Source organism: Triturus cristatus, chromosome 6, assembly GCF_964204655.1.
Source record: "Triturus cristatus chromosome 6, aTriCri1.1, whole genome shotgun sequence".
Lineage (NCBI taxonomy): Eukaryota > Metazoa > Chordata > Amphibia > Caudata > Salamandridae > Triturus > Triturus cristatus.
In genome coordinates, this window is record NC_140589.1 from 999,701,040 (window position 1) to 999,726,829 (window position 25,790).

At 48.3% G+C, this 25,790-nt stretch overlaps 1 protein-coding gene across 2 annotated transcripts in view; it reads right to left on the reverse strand.

Moving 5' to 3' along the window:
- Positions 1-25,790, reverse strand: part of LOC146820912 (uncharacterized) — a 516,513-nt gene that overhangs the window by 466,628 nt on the left and 24,095 nt on the right. For both annotated transcript variants that reach the window (XM_085609307.1, XM_085609308.1), the window contains exon 3: positions 22,727-22,858. In XM_085609307.1, the coding sequence (XP_085465433.1) occupies positions 22,727-22,858 (132 nt within the window). The remainder of the gene's footprint in view (positions 1-22,726; positions 22,859-25,790) is intronic.

Here is a 25,790-nt window from a genome sequence, read left to right on the forward strand (position 1 = left end):
TTGCTCACCATGCCATTCCAGTTTGAATCCAGCCATATTCAAATCAGTCCTGTCCCTCTGCCTCATGGCAACAGTCCAACCCGAACTGCCAAGCCAGATCCTTCCCGGACTGGAAACAAGCATCCAAGGACCGGTTTTGGAGTTTCACCCTCCTTCAGCCATGATAGCTTGATTCCAGTGGCATGGAGAGCACGGGACCCACGTCTGGGCATATCCGTCCCGATCAGGGTGACAAATGACAAAACATCAGTTGATGGACAGAATGCAGAACAATGTCATACATTCACCACATTACAGAGATGTGGGACGAAATCCATAGATTATTTGCTGACCATGTCATTCCAGTTTCAACCCAGCCATATGCAAATCAGTCCCGACCTTGTGCCTCATTGGAACAGTCCAGCCCGAACTGCCAAGCCAGGTCTTCCCTGGACTGGAAACAAGCATCCTAGGACCGGTTTCGGGAGATTCACCCCTCTTCAGCCAGGATAGCTTGATTGAAGTGGCATGGAGAGCATGGGACCCACGTCTGGGCATATCCGTTCAACTCGGGTGACAAATGCAAAAACGACAGTTGATGAACAGCATGCAGAACAATGTCATACTTTCACTCCATTACAGAGATCTGGGCCTAAATCCATAGTTTTTTTGCTCACCATGCCATTCCAGTTTGAATCCAGCCATATTCAAATCAGTCCTGTCCCTCTGCCTCATGGGAACAGTCCAACCCGAACTGCTTAGCCAGATCCTTCCCGGACTGGATACAAGCAACCAAGGACTGGTTTCGGGGTTTCACCCCGCTTCAGCCACGATAGCTTGATTCCAGTGGCATGGAGAGCACGGGACCCTCGTCTGGGCATATCCGTCCCGATCGGGGTGACAAATACCAAAACATCAGTTGATGGACAGAATGCAGAACAATGTCTTACATTCACCCAGTACAGAGATCTGGGCATAAATCCATTGCTGTTTTGCTCACCATGCCATTCCAGTTTGAACCCAGCCATATGCAAACCACTCCAGACCCCGTGCCTCGTGGGAACAGTCCAGTGCGAACTGCCAAGCAAAGGTCTTTCCTGCACTGGAAACAAGCATCCTAGGACCGGTTTCGGGGTTTCACCCCTCTTCAGCCAGGATAGCTTGATTCCAGTGGCATGGAGAGCATGGGACTCACGTCTGGGCATACCCGTCCCACTCGGGGTGACAAATGCAAAAACAACTGTTGATGGACAGAATGCAGAACAATGTCATAGATTCACAACATTACAGAGATCTGGGACGAAATTCATAGATTTTTCGCTCACCATGCCATTCTAGTTTCAACCCAGTCATATGCAAATCAGTCCCAACCCTGTGCCTCATGGGAGCAGTCCAGCCCGAAATGCCAAGCCAGGTCCTCCCTGGACTGGAAACAAGCATTCTAGGACCGGTTTTGGGGTATTCACCCCTCTTCAGCCAGGATAGCTTGATTCCAGTGGCATGGAGAGCACCGGACCCACGTCTGGGCATACCCATCCCACTCGGGGTGACAAATGCAAAAGCAACAGTTGATTGACAGAATGCAGAACAATGTCATACATTCACCCCAGTACAGTGATCTGGGCCTAAATCCATCGTTTTTTTGCTCACCATGCCATTACAGTTGGAACCCAGCCATATGAAAATCAGTCTAGACCCTGTGCCTAATGGGAACAGTCCGGCCCGAACTGCCAAGCCAGGTCCTCCCTGGACAGGAAACAAGTATCCTAGGACCGGTTTCTGGGTTTCCTCCCTATTCAGCCAGGATAGCTTGATTCCAGTGGCATGGAGGGCACGGGGCCCAAGTCTGGGCATACCCATCCCACTCGGGGTGACAAATGCAAAAACAACAGTTGATGGACAGAATGCAGAACAATGTCATACATTCACCCCAGTACAGAGATTTGGGTCCGAATTCATTGTTTATTTGCTCAGCATGCCATTCCAGTTTGAACCCAGCCATATGCAAATCAGCCCTGACCCTGTGCCTCATGGGAACTGTCCAGCCCGAACTGCCAAGCCAGGTCCTCCCTGGACTAGAAACAAGGTTCCTAGGACTGGTTTCGGGGTTTCAGCCCTCTTCAGCCAGGATAGCGTGATTCCATTGGCATGGAGAGCACGGGGCCCACGTCTGGGCATACCCGTCCCACTCGGGGTGACAAATGCAAAAACAACAGTTGATGGACAGAATGCAGAACAATGTCATACATTCACCCCAGGACAGAGATTTGGGCATAAATCCATCGTTTATTTGCTCACCATGCCATTCCAGATTGAGCCGAGCCATATGCAAATCAATCCTGACCCTGAGCCTCATGGGAACAGTCCGGCCCGAACTGCCAAGCCAGGTCCTCCCTTTACTGAAAACATGCATCCTAGTACTGGTTTCGGGTTTCAGCCATTTTCAGCCAGAATAGCTTGATTCCAGTGGCATGGAGAGCACGGGACCCACGACTGGGCATACCCGTCCCACTCTGGGTGACAAAAGCAAAAACAACAGTTGATGGACAGAATGCAGAACAATGTCATACAGTCACCCCATTACAGAGATTTGGGCCTAAATCCATCGTTTTATTTGCTCACCATGCCATTCCAGTTTGAGCCGAGCCATATGCAATTCAGTCCTGACCCTGAGCCTCATGGGAACAGTCCGGCCCGAACTGTCAAGCCAGGTCCTCCCTTTACTGGAAAGAAGCATCCTAGGACCCGTTTAGGGGTTTCACCCATCTTCAGCCAGGATAGCTTGATTCCAGTGTCATGGAGAGCACGGGACCCACATCTGGGCATACCCATCCCACTCTGGGGGACAAATGCAAAAACAACAGTTGATGGACAGAATGCAGAACAATGTCATACATTCATCCAAGTAAAGAGAGCTTGGCCTAAATCCATTGTTTATTTGCTCAACATGCAAGTTAAGTTTGAACCCAGCCATATGCAAATCAGTCCTGACACTCTACCTCATGGGAACAGTCGCTCCCGAACTGCCAAGCCAGGTCCTCCCTGGACTGGAAACAAGCATCCTAGGACTGGTTTTGGGTTTCAGCCCTTTTCAGCCAGGATATCTTGATTCCAGTGGCATGGAGAGCACGGGACCCACGACTCGGCATATCCGTCCCACTCGGGGTGACAAAAGCAAAAACAACAGTTGATGGACAGAATGCAGAACAATGTCATACATTCACTCCAGTACAGAGATCTGGGCCAAAATAAATCATTTTTTTGCTCACCATGCCATTCCAATTTGAACCCAGCCATATGCAAATCAGTCCTGACCCTGAGCCTCATGGGATCAGTCCGGCCCAAACTACCAAGCCAGGTCCTCCCTTTACTGGAAACAAGCATCCTAGGACCGGTTTCATGTTTTCACTCATCTTCAGCCAGGATAGCTTGATTCCAGCGGCATGGAGAGCACGGGACCCACGTCTGGGCATACCCGTCCCACTCGGGGTGACAAATGCAAAAACAACAGTTGATGGGCAGAATGCAGAACAATGTCATGCATTCACCACAATAAAGAGATCTGGGTCTAAATCCATCATTTTTTTGCTCACCCTGCCATTCCAGTTTGAATCCAGCCATATGCAAATCAGTACTGACCCTCTGCCTCATGGGAACAGTATCGAGCTAACTGCCAAGCCAGGTCCTCCCTGGACTGGAAACAAGCATCCTAGGACTGGTTTTGGGGTTTCACCCCTCTTCAGCCAGGATAGCTTGATTCCAGTGGGATGGAGAGAACGGGACCCACGACTGGGCATACTCGTCCCACTCGGGGTGACAAAAGCAAAAACAACAGTTGATAGACAGAATGCAGAACAATGTCATACATTCACCCCAGTACAGAGATCTGGACCTAATTCCATCGTTTTTTTGCTCACCATGCCATTCCAGTTTGAACCCAGCCATATGCAAATCAGTCCTGTCCCGATGCCTCATGGGAACAGTCCAACCCGAACTGCCAAGCCAGGTCCTCTCTGGACTGGAAACAAGCATCCTAGGACTGGTTTTTCGGGTTTCAGCCATCTTCAGCCAGGATATCTTGATTCCAGTGGCATGGAGACCACGGGACACACGACTGGGCATACCCGACCCACTCGTGGTGACAAAAGCAAAAACAACAGTTGATAGACAGAATGCAGAACAATGTCATACATTCACCCCAGTACAGAGATCTGGGCCTAAATCCATCGTTTTTTTGCTCACCATGCCATTCCAGTTTGAACCCGGCCATATGCAAATCAGTCCTATCCCTCTGCCTCATGGGAACAGTCCAACCCGAACTGCCAAGCCAGGTCCTCCCTGGACTGGAAACAATTATCCTAAGTCCGGTTTCGGGGTTTCACCCCTCTTCAGCCAGGTTAGCTCGATTCCAGTGGCATGGAGAGCACGGGACCCACGTCTGGGCATACCCGTCCCACTTGGGATGACAAATGCAAAAACAACAGTTGATGGACAGAATGCCGAACAATGTCATACATTCACCCCAGTAAAGTGATCTGGGACTAAATCCATTGTGTTTTTTTAATCATTATGCCATTCCAGTTTGAACCCAGCCATATGCAAATCAGTCCTAACCCTCTGCCTCATGGGCACAGTCCTCCCCGAACTGCCAAGCCAGGTCCTCCCTGGACTGGAAACAAGCATCCTAGAACTGGTTTCGGGGTTTCAGCCCTCTTCAGCCAGGATATCTTGATTCCAGTGGCATGGTGAGCACGGGACCCAAGACTGGGCATTCCCGTCCCAACCGGGGTGACAAAAGCAAAAACAACAGTTGATGGACAGAATGCAGAACAATGTCAAACATTCACCCCACTACAGAGATCTGGGCCTAAATCCATTGTTGTTTTGCTCACTATGCCATTCCATTTTCAACCCAGCCATGTGCAAATCAGTCCTGACCCTCTGCCTCATGGGAACAGTCCCGCCCGAAATGCCAAGCCAGGTCATCCCTGGACTGGAAACAAGCAACCTAAGACCAGTTTCTGGGTTTCATCCCTCTTGAGCCAGGATAGCTTGATTCCAGTGGCATGGAGAGCACGGGACCCACGTCTGGGCATACCCGTCCTACTCGGGATGACAAATGCAAAAACAACAGTTGATGGACAGAATGCAGAACAATGTCATACATTCAACCCAGTACAGTGTTTTGGCATAAATCCATCATTTTTTTGCTCACCATGCCATTCCAGTTTGAACCCAGCCATATGCAAATCAGTCGTGACCCTGAGCCTCATGGCAACAGTCCGTCCCGAACTGCCAAGCCAGGTCCTCCCTTTACTGGAAACAACCATCCTAGGACCGGTTTTGGGGTTTCACCCCTCTTCAGCCAGGATAGCTTGATTCAAGTGGCATGGAGAGCACAGGACCCACGTCTGGGCATACCCGTTCCACTCGGGTGACAAATGCAAAAACAACAGTTAATGAACAGTATGCAGAACAATGTCATACTTTCACTCCATTACAGAGATATGGACCTAAATCCATCGTTTTTTTGCTCACCATGCCATTCCAGTTTGAATCCAGCCATATTCAAATCAGTCCTGTCCCTCTGCCTCATGGCAACAGTCCAATCCGAACTGCCAAGCCAGATCCTTCCCAGACTGGAAACAAGCATCCAAGGACCGGTTTCGGGGGTTCACACTAGGCCTGGGTGGTAAATTTCGTTCCGCTTGCGGAATTTGCGGAATTTGGGTAATTTTGCGTTCCGCGGAGAACGCGAAATTGCCCAAAATTCTGCTTTCCGCGACTTCGCGAAATTTTTTGCTTGTTCGCGTTCTCAAAATGCGTGTTCGCGAGATATTTCTCCCTGAGCACGCAAACAGCGATTGTGAACAGGAAAAAAGCATCGCGAACAAGCAATTCCACGTGTTCGCGGAATTTCTGCGTGTTCGCGGAGATTTTTTACCGTTTCGCAGAGATTTGCGTAACGCGATTACGCAAATTCCGCCCACCCCTGGTTCACACCTCTTCAGCCACGATAGCTTGATTCCAGTGGCATGGAGAGCACGGGACCCACGTCTGGGCATATCCGTCCCGATCGGGGTGACAAATGGTAAAACATCAGTTGATGGACAGAATGCAGAACAATGTCATACATTCACCACATTACAGATATGTGGGATGAAACCCATAGATTATTTGCTGACCAGCTCATTCCAGTTTCAACCCAGCCATATGCAAATCAGTCCCGACCTTGTGCCTCATTGGAACAGTCCAGCCCGAACTGCCAAGCCAGGTCTTCCCTGGACTGGAAACAAGCATCCTAGGACTGGTTTCGGGAGATTCACCCCTCTTCAGCCAGGATAGCTTGATTCCAGTGGCATGGAGAGCGCGGGACCCACGTCTGGGCATACCCGTTCCACTCGGGTGACAAATGCAAAAACAACAGTTGATGAACAGAATGCAGAACAATGTCATACTTTCACTCCATTACAGAGATCTGGGCCTAAATCCATCGTTTTTTTGCTCACCATGCCATTACAGTTTGAATCCAGCCATATTCAAATCAGTCCTGTCCCTCTGCCTAATGGGAACAGTCCGGCCCGAACTGCCAAGCCAGGTCCTCCCTGGACAGGAAACAAGTATCCTAGGACCGGTTTCTGGGTTTTCTCCCTATTCAGCCAGGATAGCTTGATTCCAGTGGCATTGAGGGCACGGGGCCCAAGTCTGGGCATACCCATCCCACTCGGGGTGACAAATGCAAAAACAACAGTTGATGGACAGAATGCAGAACAATGTCATACATTCACCCCAGTACAGAGATTTGGGTCCGAATTCATTGTTTATTTGCTCACCATGCCATTCCAGTTTGAACCCAGCCATATGCAAATCAGTCCTGACCCTGTGCCTCATGGGAACTGTCCAGCCCGAACTGCCAAGCCAGGTCCTCCCTGGACTAGAAACAAGCTTCCTAGGACCGGTTTCGGGCTTTCACCCTTCTTCAGCCAGGATAGCTTGATTCCAGTGGCATGGAGAGCATGGGACTCACGTGTGGGCATACCCGTCCCACTCGGGGTGACAAATGCAAAAACAACTGTTGATGGACAGAATGCAGAACCATGTCATAGATTCACAACATTACAGATATCTGGGCCGAAATTCATAGATTTTTCACTCACCATGCCATTCCAGTTTCAACCCTGCCATATGCAAATCAGTCCCAATCCTGTGCCTCATGGGAACAGTCCAGCCCGAAATGCCAAGCCAGGTCCTCCCTGGACTGGAAACAAGCATCCTAAGACCAGTTTCGGGGTTTCACCCCTCTTCAGCCAGGATAGCTTGATTGCAGTGACATGGAGAGGACGGGACCCACGTCTGGGCATACCCGTCCCACTCAGGATGACAAATGCAAAAACAACAGTTGATGGACAGAATGCAGAACAATGTCATACATTCAACCCAGTACAGTGTTTTGGGCATAAATCCATCAGTTGTTTGCTCACCATGCCATTCCAGTTTGATCCCAGCCATATGCAAATCAGTCCTGACCCTGAGCCTCATGGCAACAGTCCATTTCGAACTACCAAGCCAGGTCCTCCCTTTACTGGAAACAAGCATCCTAGGACCGGTTTCGGGGTTTCACCCCTCTTCAGGAAGGATAGCTTGATTCCAGTGGCATGGAGAGCACGGGACCCACGTCTGGGCATACCCGTTCCACCCGGGTGACAAATGCAAAAACAACAGTTGATGAACAGCATGCAGAACAATGTCATACTTTCACTCCAATACAGAGATCTGGGCCTAAATCCATCGTTTTTTTGCTCACCATGCCATTCCAGTTTGAATCCAGCCATATTCAAATCAGTCCTGTCCCTCTGCCTCATGGGAACAGTCCAACCCGAACTGCTTAGCCAGATCCTTCCCGGACTGGATACAAGCATCCAAGGACTGGTTTCGGGGTTTCACCCCGCTTCAGCCACGATAGCTTGATTCCAGTGGCATGGAGAGCACGGGACCCTCATCTGGGCATATCCGTCCCGATCGGGGTGACAAATGCCAAAACATCAGTTGATGGACAGAATGCAGAACAATGTCTTACATTCACCCAGTACAGAGATCTGGGCATAAATCCATTGTTGTTTTGCTCACCATGCCATTCCAGTTTGAACCCAGCCATATGCAAACCACTCCAGACCCCCTGCCTCATGGGAACAGTCCAGCGCGAACTGCCAAGCAAAGGTCCTTCCTGCACTGGAAACAAGCATCCTAGGACTGGTTTCGGGGTTTCACCCCTCTTCAGCCAGGATAGCTTGATTCCAGTGGCATGGAGAGCATGGGACTCACGTCTGGGCATACCCGTCCCACTCGGGGTGACAAATGCAAAAACAACTGTTGATGGACAGAATGCAGAACAATGTCATAGATTCACAACATTACAGAGATCTGGGACGAAATTCATAGATTTTTCGCTCACCATGCCATTCCAGTTTCAACCCAGCCATATGCAAATCAGTCCCAACCCTGTGCCTCATGGGAACAGTCCAGCCCGAAATGCCAAGCCAGGTCCTCCCTGGACTGGAAACAAGCATTCTAGGACCGGTTTTGGGGTATTCACCCCTCTTCAGCCAGGATAGCTTGATTCCAGTGGCATGGAGAGCACCGGACCCACGTCTGGGCATACCCGTCCCACTCGGGGTGACAAATGCAAAAGCAACAGTTGATTGACAGAATGCAGAACAATGTCATACATTCACCCCAGTACAGTGATATGGGCCTAAATCCATCGTTTTTTTGCTCACCATGCCATTACAGTTGGAACCCAGCCATATGAAAATCAGTCCAGACCCTGTGCCTAATGGGAACAGTCCGGCCCGAACTGCCAAGCCAGGTCCTCCCTGGACAGGAAACAAGTATCCTAGGACCGGTTTCTGGGTGTCCTCCCTATTCAGCCACGATAGCTTGATTCCAGTGGCATGGAGGGCACGGGGCCCAAGTCTGGGCATACCCATCCCACTCGGGGTGACAAATGCAAAAACAACAGTTGATGGACAGAATGCATAACAATGTCATACATTCACCCCAGTACAGAGATTTGGGTCCGAATTTATTGCTTATTTGCTCAACATGCCATTCCAGTTTGAACCCAGCCATATGCAAATCAGTCCTGACCCTGTGCCTCATGGGAACTGTCCAGCCCGAACTGCCAAGCCAGGTCCTTCCTGGACTAGAAACAAGCTTCCTAGGACCGGTTTCGGGCTTTCACCCATCTTCAGCCAGGATAGCTTGATTCCAGTGCCATGGAGAGCACTGGACCCACGTCTGGGCATACCTGTTCCACTCGGCGTGACAAATGCAAAAACAACAGTTGATGGACAGAATGCAGAACAATGTCATACATTTACCATAGTACAGAGATGTGGGCCTAAATCCATTGTTTATTTGCTTGCCATGCCATTCCAGTTTGAACCCAGCCATATGCAAATCAGTCCTGGCCCTGTGCCTCATGGGAACAGTCCAGACTGAACTGCCAATCCAGGTCCTGCCTGGCCTGGAAACAAGCATCATTGGACCGGTTTCGGGATTTCACCACTCTTCAGCCAGGGTAGCTTGATTCCAGTGGCATGGAGAGTATGGCACCCATGTCTGGGCATTCCCGTCCCACTTGGGGTGACAAATGCAAAAACAACTGTTGATGGACAGAATGCAGAACAATGTCATAGATTCACAACATTACAGAGATCTGGGCCGAAGTTCATAGATTTTTCGCTCACCATGCCATTCCAGTTTCATCCCAGCCATATGCAAATCAGTCCCAACCCTGTGCCTCATGGGAACAGTCCAGCCCGAAATGCCAAGCCAGGTCCTCCTTGGACTGGAAACAAGCATTCTAGTACCGGTTTTATGGTATTCACCCCACTTCAGCCAGGATAGCTTGATTCCAGTGGCATGGAGAGCACCGGACCCACGTCTGGGCATACCCGTCCCACTCGGGGTGACAAATACAAATGCAACAGTTGATTGACAGAATGCAGAACAATGTCATGCATTCACCACAGTAAAGAGATCTGGGTCTAAATACATTGTTTTTTTGCTCACCATGCTATTCCAGTTTGAATCCAGCCATATGCAAATCAGTTCTGACCGTCTACCTCATGGGAACTGTACCGTGCGAACTGCCAAGCCAGGTCCTCCCTGGACTGGAAGCAAGCATCATAGGACTGGTTTCGGGGTTTCAGCCCTCTTCAGCCAGGATAGCGTGATTCCATTGGCATGGAGAACATGGGGCCCACGTCTGGGCATACCCGTCCCACTCGGGGTGACAAATGCAAAAACAACAGTTGATGGACAGAATGCAGAACAATGTCATACATTCACCCCAGGACAGAGATTTGGGCATAAATCCATCGTTTATTTGCTCACCATGCCATTCCAGATTGAGCCGAGCCATATGCAAATCAATCCTGACCCTGAGCCTCATGGGAACAGTCCGGCCCGAACTGCCAAGCCAGGTCCTCCCTTTACTGAAAACATACATCCTAGTACTGGTTTCGGGTTTCAGCCATCTTCAGCCAGAATAGCTTGATTCCAGTGGCATGGAGAGCACGGGACCCACGACTGGGCATACCCGTCCCACTCTGGGTGACAAAAGCAAAAGCAACAGTTGATGGACAAAATGCAGAACAATGTCATACAGTCACCCCATTACAGAGATTTGGGCCTAAATCCATCGTTTTATTTGCTCACCATGCCATTCCAGTTTGAGCCGAGCCATATGCAATTCAGTCCTGACCCTGAGCCTCATGGGAACAGTCCGGCCCGAACTGTCAAGCCAGGTCCTCCCTTTACTGGAAAGAAGCATCCTAGGACCGGTTTAGGGGTTTAACCCATCTTCAGCCAGGATAGCTTGATTCCAGTGTCATGGAGAGCACGGGACCCACATCTGGGCATACACATCCCACTCTTGGGGACAAATGCAAAAACAACAGTTGATGGACAGAATGCAGAACAATGTCATACATTCATCCAAGTAAAGAGAGCTGGGCCTAAATCCATTGTTTATTTGCTCAACATGCAATTTAAGTTTGAACCCAGCCATATGCAAATCAGTCCTGACACTCTACCTCATGGGAACAGTCGCTCCCGAACTGCCAAGTCAGGTCCTCCCTGGACTGGAAACAAGCATCCTAGGACTGGTTTTGGGTTTCAGCCCTTTTCAGCCAGGATATCTTGATTCCACTGGCATGGAGAGCACGGGACCCACGACTCGGCTTATCCGTCCCACTCGGGGTGACAAAAGCAAAAACAACGGTTGATGGACAGAATGCAGAACAATGTCATACATTCACTCCAGTACAGAGATCTGAGCCAAAATCCATCATTTTTTTGCTCACTATGCCATTCCAATTTGAACCCAGCCATATGCAAATCAGTCCTGACCCTGAGCCTCATGGGAACAGTCCGGCCCAAACTACCAAGCCAGGTCCTCCCTTTACTGGAAACAAGCATCCTAGGACCGGTTTTGTGTTTTCACTCATCTTCAGCCAGGATAGCTTGATTCCAGTGTCATGGAGAGCACGGGACCCACGTCTGGGCATACCCGTCCCACTCGGGGTGACAAATGCAAAAACAACAGTTGATGGGCAGAATGCAGAACAATGTCATGCATTCACCACAATAAAGAGATCTGGGTCTAAATCCATCATTTTTTTGCTCACCCTGCGATTCCAGTTTGAATCCAGCCATATGCAAATCAGTACTGACCCTCTGCCTCATGGGAACAGTATCGAGCTAACTGCCAAGCCAGGTCCTCCCTGGACTGGAAACAAGCATCCTAGGACTGGTTTTGGGGTTTCACCCCTCTTCAGCCAGGAAAGCTTGATTCCAGTGGGATGGAGAGCACGGGACCCACGACTGGGCATACTCGTCCCACTCGGGGTGACAAAAGCAAAAACAGTTCATGGACAGAATGCAGAACAATGTCATACATTCACCCCAGTACAGAGATCTGGACCTAAATCCATCGTTTTTTTGCTCACCATGCCATTGCAGTTTGAACCCAGCCATATGCAAATCAGTCCTGTCCCGATGCCTCATGGGAACAGTCCAACCCGAACTGCCAAGCCAGGTCCTCTCTGGACTGGAAACAAGCATCCTAGGACTGGTTTTTCGGGTTTCAGCCATCTTCAGCCAGGATATCTTGATTCCAGTGGCATGGAGACCACGGGACACACGACTGGGCATACCCGTCCCACTTGGGATGACAAATGCAAAAACAACAGTTGATGGACAGAATGCAGAACAATGTCATACATTCACCCCAGTAAAGTGAACTGGGCCTAAATCCATTGTGTTTTTTAATCATTATGCCATTCCAGTTTCAACCCTGCCATATGCAAATCAGTCCCAACCCTGTGCCTCATGGGAACAGTCCAGCCTGAAATGCCAAGCCAGGTCCTCCCTGGACTGGAAACAAGCATCCTAAAACCAGTTTCGGGGTTTCACCCCTCTTCAGCCAGGATAGCTTGATTCCAGTGACATGGAGAGGACGGGACCCACGTCTGGGCATACCCGTCCCACTCAGGATGACAAATGCAAAAACAACAGTTGATGGACAGAATGCAGAACAATGTCATACATTCAACCCAGTACAGTGTGTTGGGCATAAATCCATCGTTTGTTTGCTCACCATGCCATTCCAGTTTGAACCCAGCCATATGCAAATCAGTCCTGACCCTGAGCCTCATGGCAACAGTCCGTCCCGAACTGCCAAGCCAGGTCCTCCCTTTACTGGAAACAAGCATCCTAGGACCGGTTTCGGAGTTTCAACCCTCTTCAGCCAGGATAGCTTGATTCCAGTGGCATGGAGAGCACGGGACCCATGTCTGAGCATACCCGTTCCACTCGGGTGACAAATGCAAAAACAACAGTTGATGAACAGCATGCAGAACAATGTCATACTTTCACTCCATTACAGAGATATGGGCCTAAATCCATCGTTTTTTTGTTCACCATGCCATTCCAGTTTGAATCCAGCCATATTCAAATCAGTCCTGTCCCTCTGCCTCATGGCAACAGTCCAACCCGAACTGCCAAGCCAGATCCTTCCTGGACTGGAAACAAGCATCCAAGGACCGGTTTCGGAGTTTCACCCTCCTTCAGCCACGATAGCTTGATTCCAGTGGCATGGAGAGCACGGGACCCACGTCTGGGCATATCCGTCCCGATCAGGGTGACAAATGACAAAACATCAGTTGATGGACAGAATGCAGAACAATGTCATACATTCACCACATTACAGAGTTGTGGGACGAAATCCATAGATTATTTGCTGACCATGTCATTCCAGTTTTAACCCAGTCATATGCAAATCAGTCCCGACCTTGTGCCTCATTGGAACAGTCCAGCCCGAACTGCCAAGCCAGGTCTTCCCTGGACTGGAAACAAGCCTCCTAGGACAGGTTTCGGGAGATTCACCCCTCTTCAGCCAGGATAGCTTCATTGAAGTGGCATGGAGAGCACGGGACCCACGTCTGGGCATACCCGTTCCACTCGGGTGACAAATGCAAAAACAACAGTTGATGAACAGCATGCAGAACAATGTCATACTTTCACTCCATTACAGAGATCTGGGCCTAAATCCATCGTTTTTTTGCTCACCATGCCATTCCAGTTTGAATCCAGCCATATTCAAATCAGTCCTGTCCCTCTGCCTCATGGGAACAGTCCAACCCGAACTGCTTAGCCAGATCCTTCCCGGACTGGATACAAGCATCCAAGGACTGGTTTCGGGGTTTCACCCCGCTTCAGCCACGATAGCTTGATTCCAGTGGCATGGAGAGCACGGGACCCTCGTCTGGGCATATCCGTCCCGATCGGGGTGACAAATGCCAAAACATCAGTTGATGGACAGAATGCAGAACAATGTCTTACATTCACCCAGTACAGAGATCTGGGCATAAATCCATTGTTGTTTTGCTCACCAGGCCATTCCAGTTTGAACCCAGCCATATGCAAACCACTCCAGACCCGGTGCCTCATGGGAACAGTCCAGCGCGAACTGCCAAGCAAAGGTCCTTCCTGCACTGGAAACAAGCATCCTAGGACCAGTTTCGGGGTTTCACCCCTCTTCAGCCAGGATAGCTTGATTCCAGTGGCATGGAGAGCATGGGACTCACGTCTGGGCATACCCGTCCCACTTGGGGTGACAAATGCAAAAACAACTGTTGATGGACAGAATGCAGAACAATGTCATACATTCACCACATTACAGATATGTGGGACGAAATCCATAGATTATTTGCTGACCAGCTCATTCCAGTTTCAACCCAGCCATATGCAAATCAGTCCCGACCTTGTGCCTCATGGGAACTGTCCAGCCCGAACTGCCAAGCCAGGTCCTCCCTGGACTAGAAGCAAGCTTCCTAGGACCGGTTTCGGGCTTTCACCCTTCTTCAGCCAGGATAGCTTGATTCCAGTGCCATGGAGAGCACTGGACCCACGTCTGGGCATACCTGTTCCACTCAGCGTGACAAATGCAAAAACAACAGTTGATGGACAGAATGCAGAACAATGTCATACATTTACCATAGTACAGAGATTTGGGCCTAAATCCATTGTTTATTTGCTCGCCATGCCATTCCAGTTTGAACCCAGCCATATGCAAATCAGTCCTGGCCCTGTGCCTCATTGGAACAGTCCAGACCGAACTGCCAAGCCAGGTCCTGCCTGGCCTGGAAACAAGCATCATAGGACCGGTTTCGGGATTTAACCACTCTTCAGCCAGGATAGCTTGATTCCAGTGGCATGGAGAGTATGGCACCCATGTCTGGGCATACCCGTCCCACTTGGGGTGACAAATGCAGAAACAACAGTTGATGGACAGAATGCAGAACAATGTCATAGATTCACAACATTACAGAGATCTGGGCCGAAATTCATAGATTTTTCGCTCACAATGCCATTCCAGTTTCAACCAAGCCATATGCAAATCAGTCCCAACCCTGTGCCTCATGGGAACAGTCCAGCCCGAAATTCCAAGCCAGGTCCTCCTTGGACTGGAAACAAGCATTCTAGGACCGGTTTTATGGTATTCACCCCACTTCAGCCAGGATAGCTTGATTCCAGTGGCATGGAGAGCACCGGACCCACGTCTGGGCATACCCGTCCCACTCGGGGTAACAAATACAAATGCAACAGTTGATTGACAGAATGCAGAACAATGTCATACATTCACCCCAGTACAGTGATCTGGGCCTAAATCCATCTTTTTTTTGCTCACCATGCCATTACAGTTGGAACCCAGCCATATGAAAATCAGTCCAGACCCTGTGCCTCATGGGAACAGTCCGGCTCGAACTGCCAAGCCAGGTCCTCCCTAGACAGGAAACAACTATCCTAGGACCGGCTACTGGGTTTCCCCCCTATTCAGCCAGGATACCTTGATTCCAGTGGCATGGAGAGCACGGGGCCCAAGTCTGGGCATACCCATCCCACTCGGGGTGACAAAGGCAAAAACAACAGTTGATGGACAGAATGCAGAACAATGTCATACATTCACCCCAGTACAGAGATTTGGGTCCAAATCCATTGTTTATTTGCTCACCATGCCATTCCAGTTTGAACCCAGCCATATGCAAATCAGTCCTGACCCTGTGCCTCATGGGAACTGTCCAGCCCGAACTGCCAAGCCAGGTCCTCCCTGGACTAGAAAGAAGCTTCCTAGGACCGGTTTTGGGCTTTCACCCTTCTTCAGCCAGGATAGCTTGATTCCAGTGCCATGTAGAGCACTGGACCCACGTCTGCGCATACCCGTTCCACTCGGCGTGACAAATGCAAAAACAACAGTTGATGGACAGAATGCAGAACAATGTCATACATTTACCATAGTACAGTGATTTGGGCCTAAATCCATTGTTTATTTGCTCACCATGCCATTCCAGTTTGAACCCAGCCATATGCAAATCAGTCCTGGCCCTGTGCCTCATGGGAACAGTCCAGACCGAACTGCCAAGCCAGGTCCTCCCTGGCCTGGAAACAAGCATCATAGGACCGGTTTCGGGATTTTACCACTCTTCAGCCAGGATAGCTTGATTCCAGTGGCATGGAGAGTACGGCACCCACGTCTGGGCATACCCGTCCCACTCGGGGTCACAAATGCAAAAACACCAATTGATGGACAGAATGCCAAATAATGTCATACATTTACCCCAATACAGAGATCTGGGCCTAAATCCATAGTTTTTTGGCTCACCATGCCATTCCAGTTTGTACACAGCCATATGCAAATCAGTCCCGACCCTGTGCCTCATGGGAACGGTCCAGCCCGAACTGCCAAGCCAGGTCGTCCCTGGACTGGAAACAAGCATTCTAGGACTGGTTTCGGGTTTCATATCTCTTCAGCCAGGATAGCTTGATTCCAGTGGCATGGAGAGCACGGGTCCCACGTCTGGAAATACCCGTCCCACTCGGGGTGACAAATGCAAAAACAGTTGACGGACAGAATGCAGAACAATGTCATACTTTCACCCCTGTACAGAGATCTGGGCTTAAATCCATCGTTTTTATGCTCACCATGTCATTTCAGTTTGAATCAAGCCATATGCAAATCAGTCCCGACCCTGTGCCTCATGGCAACAGTCCAGCCCGAACTGCCAAGCCAGGTCCTCCCTGGACTGGAAACAAGCATCGTAGGACCTGTTTCAGGGTTTCAACCCTCTTCAGCCAGGATAGCTTGATTCCAGTGGCAAGGAGAGCATGGGACCCACGTCTGGGCATACCCGTCCCACTCGCTCGGGGTGACAAATGCAAAAACAACAGTTGATGGACAGAATTCAGAACAATTTCATACATTCAACCCTGTACAGAGATCTGGGCCTAAATCCATTGTTTGTTTTGCTCACCATGCCATTCCAGTTTGAACCCAGCCATATGCAAATCAGTCCTGACCCTGTGCCTCATGGGAACAGTCCAGCCCAAACTGCCAAGCCAGGTCCTCCCTGGACTGGAAACAAACATCCTAGGGCCGGTTTCGGGGTTTCACCCCTCTTCAGCAAGGATAGCTTGATTCCAGTGGCATGGAGAGCACGGGCCCCACTCTGGGCATACCCGTCCCACTCGGGCTGAAAAATGCAAAAACAAGAGTTGATGGACAGAATGCAGAACAATGTCATACATTCACCCCAGTACAGAGATCTGGGCCTAAATCCATCGTTTTTGTGCTCACTATGCCATTCCAGTTTGAACCCAGCCATATGCAAATCAGTCCTGACCCTTTGCCTCATAGGAACAGTCCAGCCCGAACTGCCAAGCCAGGTCCTCTCTGTATGCCCAGAAGTGGGTCCCTTGCTCACTTTGCCACTGGATTCAAGCTAGCCTGGCTGATGATGGCTGATTATCCAGAAACCGGTCCCAGGATGCTTGTTTTCGGTCCAGGGAAGACATGGCTCGGCAGTTCGGGCTGGACTGTTCCCATGAGGCACAGGGTCAGACTGATTTGCAGATGGCCATGTCTGAACTGGTGTGGCGGAGTGGGCTAAAGAATGATGATGGATTAAACCCAGATCAGTTGACAGGGGGTGAGTGCTTGCAATGTTCAACACTAACCCCGGGCGTAGTACTGCGCTTTGCCCACGGAGTGTACGTAACGCTGCCTGCTTCACAGTTTTCAAAGTAGGCGTAGCAGGCAGCGCTACGCACACGCCAGGGCGAAGCAGAGCTGACTGCCGCCCGCCACCCGCCTCCCGCCCGCCCTCCTTTTAAAATAATGAAAACTATTATAAAAACATTAAATAATAATGCCTTACCTGTAGCGCGGCGTTTCCGGGGCTCCCTGTTCCTAGTTGACAACTTTTTTTCCACAAATGCGCATGCGCGGGCGTTTATAGTGTTCATTTGCTTGGGGTTTATTTTTTTGGTGTAACCTGCACCGGTCATAGGGCGGCCAGATATGGGAAGGCATCGATACACACTCTCAGGTCCAACCCACTTCACCCACCCTGTTATGAGCATGCCCCTCTGCTTTACTTAACATCAGTTAAACCCTATGGGTAAGGATCTAAAATTTATAAGCCTCAACTTACGGGGCCTCAATCACCCAGTAAAAAGCTCTGCCATCCTCTCCTTGCTGGAGAATGCTGGCGGTGATATTTGCATGTTGCAAGAAAGCCACCTATTATCTAGAGACTCAGCCTGCATGCATACACGATGAGTCCCACACTATTATTGGTCCTCGTTTCCTGCTAAAAAAAAAATCAAAGTAGCTATCCTGATTGGAGCAAAATTCGGCGGGAAGATCCAATCAACTGTAAATGATGTGAAAGGGAGGGGTCTCACGCTTAGAATTTGATGGGGTTCCACTCCCTTCACTTTAATCAACATCTGCACGCCACACACGTATCAAGAACCCTTTATTGTTAGGACCCTCTTAGAAGGGTTAGCTTCTCCTGATGCAGCAATTCTAATGGGAGGTGACCTCAATTTAGTGATTGATAATGCCAAGGTTCGATCTTGCCAGAGATCTGCACAAAGAGGGGCACTCTCCCCAGAGGGTAAAACGATGGTTCGAAGACAATGGGCTGCATGATGTCTGGCACCAACGTCTCCCAGAGACACGGGACTATACACACTACTCAGCTGCACACTAATCTTACTCCCGCCTAGACTACTTCCTGGCATCAACAGCCCTTCTGTTTAGGGTAAGGGAGGCAACTATAGAGCCATGATCCCTGTCTGATCATGCACTGATCACAGTCACCATTCAACGAGATGAGGCCAGACACAAATTCACAGGATGGCACCTACTGGAGGGCCTGCTGCAATGACTGAATTCGCTAAAGGAGATACGCGCAAAAATAATAGAATACAAACAACACAATGATAGGGAGGACACATCACTGGCTGCAATTTGGGAGACTCTAAAATTGGTAACGAGGGGGTTATTTATGGCTATATCATCCGCTGACAATAGAAGACACCGGGAAATTCGACAGAACATAAATCAGGAGGTAAGAGAGCCAGAGACTATACATAAGCACACAGGTGTGCCGAGGGTATGGAGAGAACTGAAAAAGAAACTGCTCCTCTAAAAGCGTCTAGACCTGGATAGGGTCGAGTACGCCCTACTCCGCCTACGACACAAGTTCTACCTGAGCAGCGACAAATGCAGGAGGTTGCTTGCTCAGAGCTAAAACTCTGTCTGCGGATACACCATTGATAAAGAAGCCCTTGGACGAGGAAGTGCACTCCGACTCTCAGATAGTAGATACCTTTAGGCAGTTCTACCAATCTTTAGATACCGACGAGGACACAGGGCAGCAGGATGCCTGCGCATACCTGGAACCGAGCAAATTCACACACCTCCCTGGTGCTCTGGCGAGCCAACTTGACGACCCCCCTCAAGGACCCACCAGTCGACGGACCAGGGATCGCAAAGGGACCTCAAGAGGAAACACAAAATGGCGGCCCAAGGGTCACTCGGGTGACTAGGCTGACAATCTTCAGAGGATCTTCTGCTCGAGGTGGGAGCTACAAGTAACCCCAAGCACGACTTCAAGAGACGTTGAGAAATCAATGCACTTGCAAAAGTGCACGTTGACCAGGAGTTCTGGTTCCACGCTACTCACGAGGGCTGCGGGTCTCAGCTTTGCTGGGGACTCGGGTCTGCCTCTGACATGTCTAAAAATTCTCTTCCTGGACTGCAAATACTGTGGAGTCCGGCGGGAGCTTCGGAAATGCAGACCGGCAAAATGCTTATTGGTGCCTGCCAAGCAGGGGAGTCACTTCTTGACCCCAAGGGAGATTTCTTCAGTCCTCTAGTCTTTAGTAGAGCATCAAAGGTCCAGGATTCAGCTTCAGAGTTTTGTCCAGGGATATCTCAAGTTCTGGTTACAGAGGTTCCTTACTTATACCTAAGGAAGGGGTTGGACTAGCTCTGGGGACCCACCTATGGGAGGGTTTGGAAAGAGGGGTGGCTACACCCATTTCCATTGTCCAGTTTCATGCCAGAGCAGGGGCTTCAAGCCCCTGAACCAGTTTGAGCTGGACTATGCACAAGGACACCAAATGAGCCCCCAGTGCAGGACTTCAAAGCGCTCTGAGAGTGCTTCCACCCAGCACCAATACACATAAGCCTGTCTGGGAGGTGATTACACATCCCTGTGAAAGGAAACCTATTGTCCAGTCCTCCCCTGCCGGAGTTTCGGTCAGCAGCAGGAGGCCAGACCTGTGTCTGTGACTGCAGCATCCATTTTGTGATGCCAGGGCTTTATTAGATTTCTTCCGGGTATACCAATACTGCCATGTCTCTCCCTCTAGAAGGATGGGATCATATACTCACATCAAGAACTGATGTGGGGGTATGATTCCAAGGTGTTTCAGACCAAACACAACATGTTTCCGTGCAGCCAGTCCAAAGTTAGCATTAACCGTTTAAGATATAATGCACTTAAGAGTATATGGTCAGGCTGCTCCAATGACAACCCCGGAGAAAAGATTCCGAAGGCTGCAGAGGGGCTCAGCTCATGCCTGGGCACCCTCTCACATATAGCCAAGCACTCTGCCTTCAGGATTGTTAAGGCTTGCCATAGGAGTGACTGATAGGTTTGTATGTGCAGTGATAGGTGAGGTATAGTGAACCTATACCTCAGTAAGGGGTGCACGCACCACCTTACCCAGGCTGCAGTAGCAGACCTTTGGTGTCATTTTGGGTGGCTTTCCAGGGGTGGCATAATACAAGCTTCAGCCCCTGGTAGGCCACTGGGGTACCTATGCCCTGGGTACACAGTATACCATATCCTAGGGACTCACAAGGGTACCTCAGGTTCCAATCTTGGTATACCTAAAGTACATGCAATCAATTTAGAGAGGAAGCAGCTAGGCTTGGGCCCTGAATAGCAGGGTCCCACCCAGACTAAAGTCAAAAAGCAGTGAAACACCAGCAAAATGTGGGGGTAAACATGTGAAGCAGATCCTACTCTCCTACACAACCCCCCCCCAAACGCAGGGACATTAAGCTAACCTTGATCAGTTGACTCAAGTTTAAAACTGCATTTAAGCTGCAAATGCACACCTGGGACATTTTTTAGAGTGCTAATTAAGGGGTGGCACGATCATTGCTGCAGGGCCACCAGTAGCATTTAATTTACAAGCCCTGTGTATATTGTATACCACTCTACAAGAGGCTTATAAGTACATAAATTATCCCAAGTGGGGATAAGCCAATGGAATCATATTTTACGGAAGGAGCGCAAACACTTTAGCACTCTTTTGAAGTGGTGTAGTACACAGAGTTCTCAGGCAAACAAAAATAAATGCTGAAAAAAATGGAGGAGTTGAGGCAAAAGGTTTGGGGAAAGGCCACCCTTAGGCTGACAGGTTTAACACAGGGTACTTCAGAACACACTGCTTACACACAGTAACAACTTCCCTTTCTGTTTGGATAGCGTATGTCTTCCTGTGCATGCTTGACTCTCCATTTAGCACAAATGTAAAACTACTGTGTTTATTCAGTCCAGATTTGACAAGAACTTCTTATTTCACCTAGGTCTGTGTAGCATCCTCTCTGATCTCTATAACAAATCCAAAATACAGATGACTGGGTGCTGGTGTGAGACTGTACTTATGAATGCATTTCTCATCACAGTAGATGATTGACTCTACATTCAGAAGCCAATTATCTTCAAAACAATGTGAAAAGCGCTTAAAACTATCATTTTGTAAAACTGGGATAATTAAATTAAAATTAAGAGTAAGCAGTATTGGATATAATTCAATCATGAGTTTTCAAAAGGGAGCCAACAAATTTAAGTGCAGATGTATCCAAAAGAAGAAAACAGTGAAAGGCCGATGACTTGATGAAAATTATGTACTTGTGCTGCTTCTCTTGTAATGATATTACCACGTAAAATTATCTATAGTCCTCAGATTTTTGGAGGGAAACTATTGGTACCAATCCATTTAATCATTATGTTCAGCAGAAAAAAAGTCTGTAGCAAGTCCCTTGCTCTGCATGACAGAGACTGATAATCATTCGCAGCTTTTGCACTGTCACTAAGTTCCTCATTACAAATGGCCCGTAGTAAGGCTTTGCAATACGGTGACCAGTATTACTGACACTACAGGCTATTACCATACCATAACAAGTTTAACACCTGTAATGAAAAATAGCAGGGCAAAAACACAGTAACCACAGTGATTTCTACATATTTTCTTCACATTCACAGCTCTCACACCATGAAAGAAGCACCAGGATTGGATAGAGCAGAATCTCCCAAAGCTTCTAAGGGCACTGGAGGCCTGCACGTTCTATAACACAGCTGTCTAAGACAGCTAGGTTAGAAAACTTTAAAATGTATGTCTGGCTGGCCAACCCAAGACAGCCTGCCAAGGAGACACATGCATTTTAAAGTGAACAGCTCCCTGCTGCTGCCACTCGACAGCACTAGCCCTGGCCCGTCCTGACACTTAGTATTGGAAGGGTCGCTGAAAAATAAAACAGTAATAAATAACATTTTATTACCATTTTATTTTTCAGCTCTGGAGCTTGTGGGGCTATGCTCTGCTGCTTAAATGGAGGAGCCGCCTCTGCTCAAGGCACTCGTGTGCTCTGTTGACAAAAGAGAACCATTAAATAAAAGTAACATTCATAAATAAATACATTTCATGGACTTCCAGTGACCAAAAATGTAATATGTAATCGAAAGAAACATATTAACTTTGTTAAATATCTGTTTCATTAAAAACAATGTGTTTCATTGTTATAATGATCCACTACCTTTGTTCTCCTTTAAGCGGAGAATTTAAATACTTCTTTGCAGTAAGTTCCTTCAGAAGCCGGCTAAAATGGTTAGTGAACATAGCGTCAGATTGGCGTTTGACTGGCATCTGGTCTTTGAAGGTACTGTTGCTGTTTTGGAGAGAACAGATGAGAAAATATATATTAATTTAAAATTTGTCATTACCTGTGCACATGAGTTGTGCAGCACTGAATGAAAATAAGCATGTGGCAATTGTTTTGTGCTGCAGCTGAAGAAATTAGATGTAATTTAGCTAGTATTTACATATGTTCCTTTATGAAAAACTACGTGGATGATGTCGGGTCAACAATTGTATCATGTGTGATGCCGGAAACAAAGTTTTAAACCATTCAATCATTAATCCACAATGATAGTTAAACAGTTCTGCAATACCCCTAACAAACATGAATAAAGGTACTCACACAAAGTAAACAGTCACTTTTTGGTTTTTATATATATATGAACAGGATTCAGACATGTATGGCTGTCATATGTACAATTATATCCATGAAGGTGATAAGGGTGACATATGTGAATGAAGTGAGACAAAGTGACACAGTGGTGATATCAGTGTACGGTAGGACTTTGTTATATATATATATATATATATATATATATATATATATATATATATATATATATATATATATATATATATATATATATATATATATATATGTATATATATATGTATATATATTTATATATTCACTGAAAAAACCATAGGTTTCAGGCACGTTATAGTTAGGAATTAGCATTTAAAAAACCTTAGAAATTCACTGAAAAACCATAGGTTTCAGGGGCGTTATAGTTAGCTGGACTTTTCACTCGTACAAAACCATTGAAATTTCCCCGTTATAGTTAGTTCAGCTAACTATAACTCGCACGCTTGCAATGCACTGCTGATGACGTCACATATTACATCACTCATGACATGGTAGGTGACATCAATCATGACATCCCCCGGGGCCGGTCTTTGTTTTTTATTATTTAAAAAAAAAATATATTTATAGAAACACCTAGGACATGCTGGACAAACCGTATGTACCTATCACCATGACGATTTGCGTGATATTCATTAAAAGGCGACTATGCATATGATGAATCCACGTGGAATGTATGTACACCGCTAGTGAAGCTCTGACGTGTCTGACGCCCTACCGTGCCTAATCCCGGCATCCCCGCCGGTGGGTACTCTCCAAGTAGACACCCTTGTCGTTTATTTATACAAACATGGGTAGCTATTGACGGGCACATTTAATACACACGCACACCAAGCCATTCAAAGGGGATTCGACAAAAAAAACTATGCAAGAATCCCCACTCACTGTTAATAAAACACACTTACCGCCGGATGTGTAATACTTTTTATTTTACTCTCTGGAAAGGAGACGAACCTCACTTGAGAGTCACAGCGTGCTCCTGGCTGAGCCCATTGCTGTGTTACACCCACCAGTGCCCGCCGAGTGCCACACACCTCTGTGTTGTATTCCACCAGCTAGTGCGTATGCTATAACACTCTCTAGCCCATGTGCACTGTAACACCACCACGTGAATATGTCATGCCACACTTGCCTTCACACGGGTTATATTGCCCCATCTAACATGCCTTCCTCGATGCCTATGTTATAACGCACAGCGCTATGCCATACATATTACAATCTGGGATCCATATCTTTGTCACAGTGCATATGCAACGTTACACTCCTCAGCACATATTTTATATTAAAACTTTAGAGACTAGTTAGGTTACACAAAACTGCCCTGTGCATATTACACTCCAAGGCGCATATCGTGTAGCACGCAGTAGTGCCTGTGCTATCTCGCGCTCTCCAATGAATCTGTCATTGCGCACAATGTATTGTATATTATATTTCACGCCCCCCGGTTCAACTTATATCACACTTTTTGATGCATAGTTTATACCATATACTCTATCTAGTTTTCATTTTCAATCGTGCACTCAGGACTATGTTCTATATAACACTGGGTCCACCTACCCTTTTCACGGCCATTACATTTTGCGATGGGGGGTGGAGGGTCAGGGGGTGTTTCTGCCAAGTGAGCCCGGAGTCACAGTCACAAACGTCCTCTTCTTCCTCAATAAAAGTGAGATTATGCTGCATACTTTAAGTAGTTCGCACAGACACACATTTTAAAAACAATAAAGTTCCTAATACCCACCTTCTCTGAACAGTTAGCTTGCTGCCCCATCCACCTCCTCCCTATCCTCTGTTGTCTGAATCCATGGACTAGCCTCCTCCCTCCTGCCATGCATGGTCTGATATGCTGCCACTGCCCTCCATTTAGCATGATGTACCAGTCCACTCAGTCATAAAGTCTTTATTCGGTTTTAGTGCAAAACCATAAAAGCATGCTACAATAAATACATATTAAAACAGAAATTTCCTTAAAAATACATTATCAACATTAAAAAGGGAACAGTTCACTCCTCCTGCCCTCCATTGCCCAATTCTATGGCCCATCATTGACCTCCTGCTTAGCCTCTGTGCTTAGCTTGCTGCCCCTATTCTCCTTCCCCCTGCCCTCCGATGTCTTTGTGCATGTCCCTGCTCCATCCTTTTTGCCCACCATGTTCCATGGACCTGACACTCCTATCTACTCTGAGTGTTCTGTTGAGCTGCCACTCCCCTCCCACCTGCCTAGCATTGTCAGATGACTGTAACCTGTCCCTGCCACCTCCACCCTGCCTGTCCACATGCCATCCCACTATCCCCTTCCTCCTGTCCTCCGTGGTCCATTTTACTGCCACACCCTTCTGCCCTCCCTGGTCTGTTGTGCTGCAACTGCTCCTCCTGCCTGCCCCGCGCGGTCTGTTGTGAGGCCCCTTCCCCTGAACTCTCTTGTCTGTGCCCAGGTCCTGACCCTCCCTTCTATCCTCCATGGTCCTTTGTGAATGCTCCTGCACCTGTCTTTTTGACCATCATAGCCATTGTGTTGCCACTAACCCTCCCGCTTGCCATGCATGGTCTTCTGTGCTGCCATGGCCCCTCCCAACTTCCCTGTGTGGTCAGCTAGCTG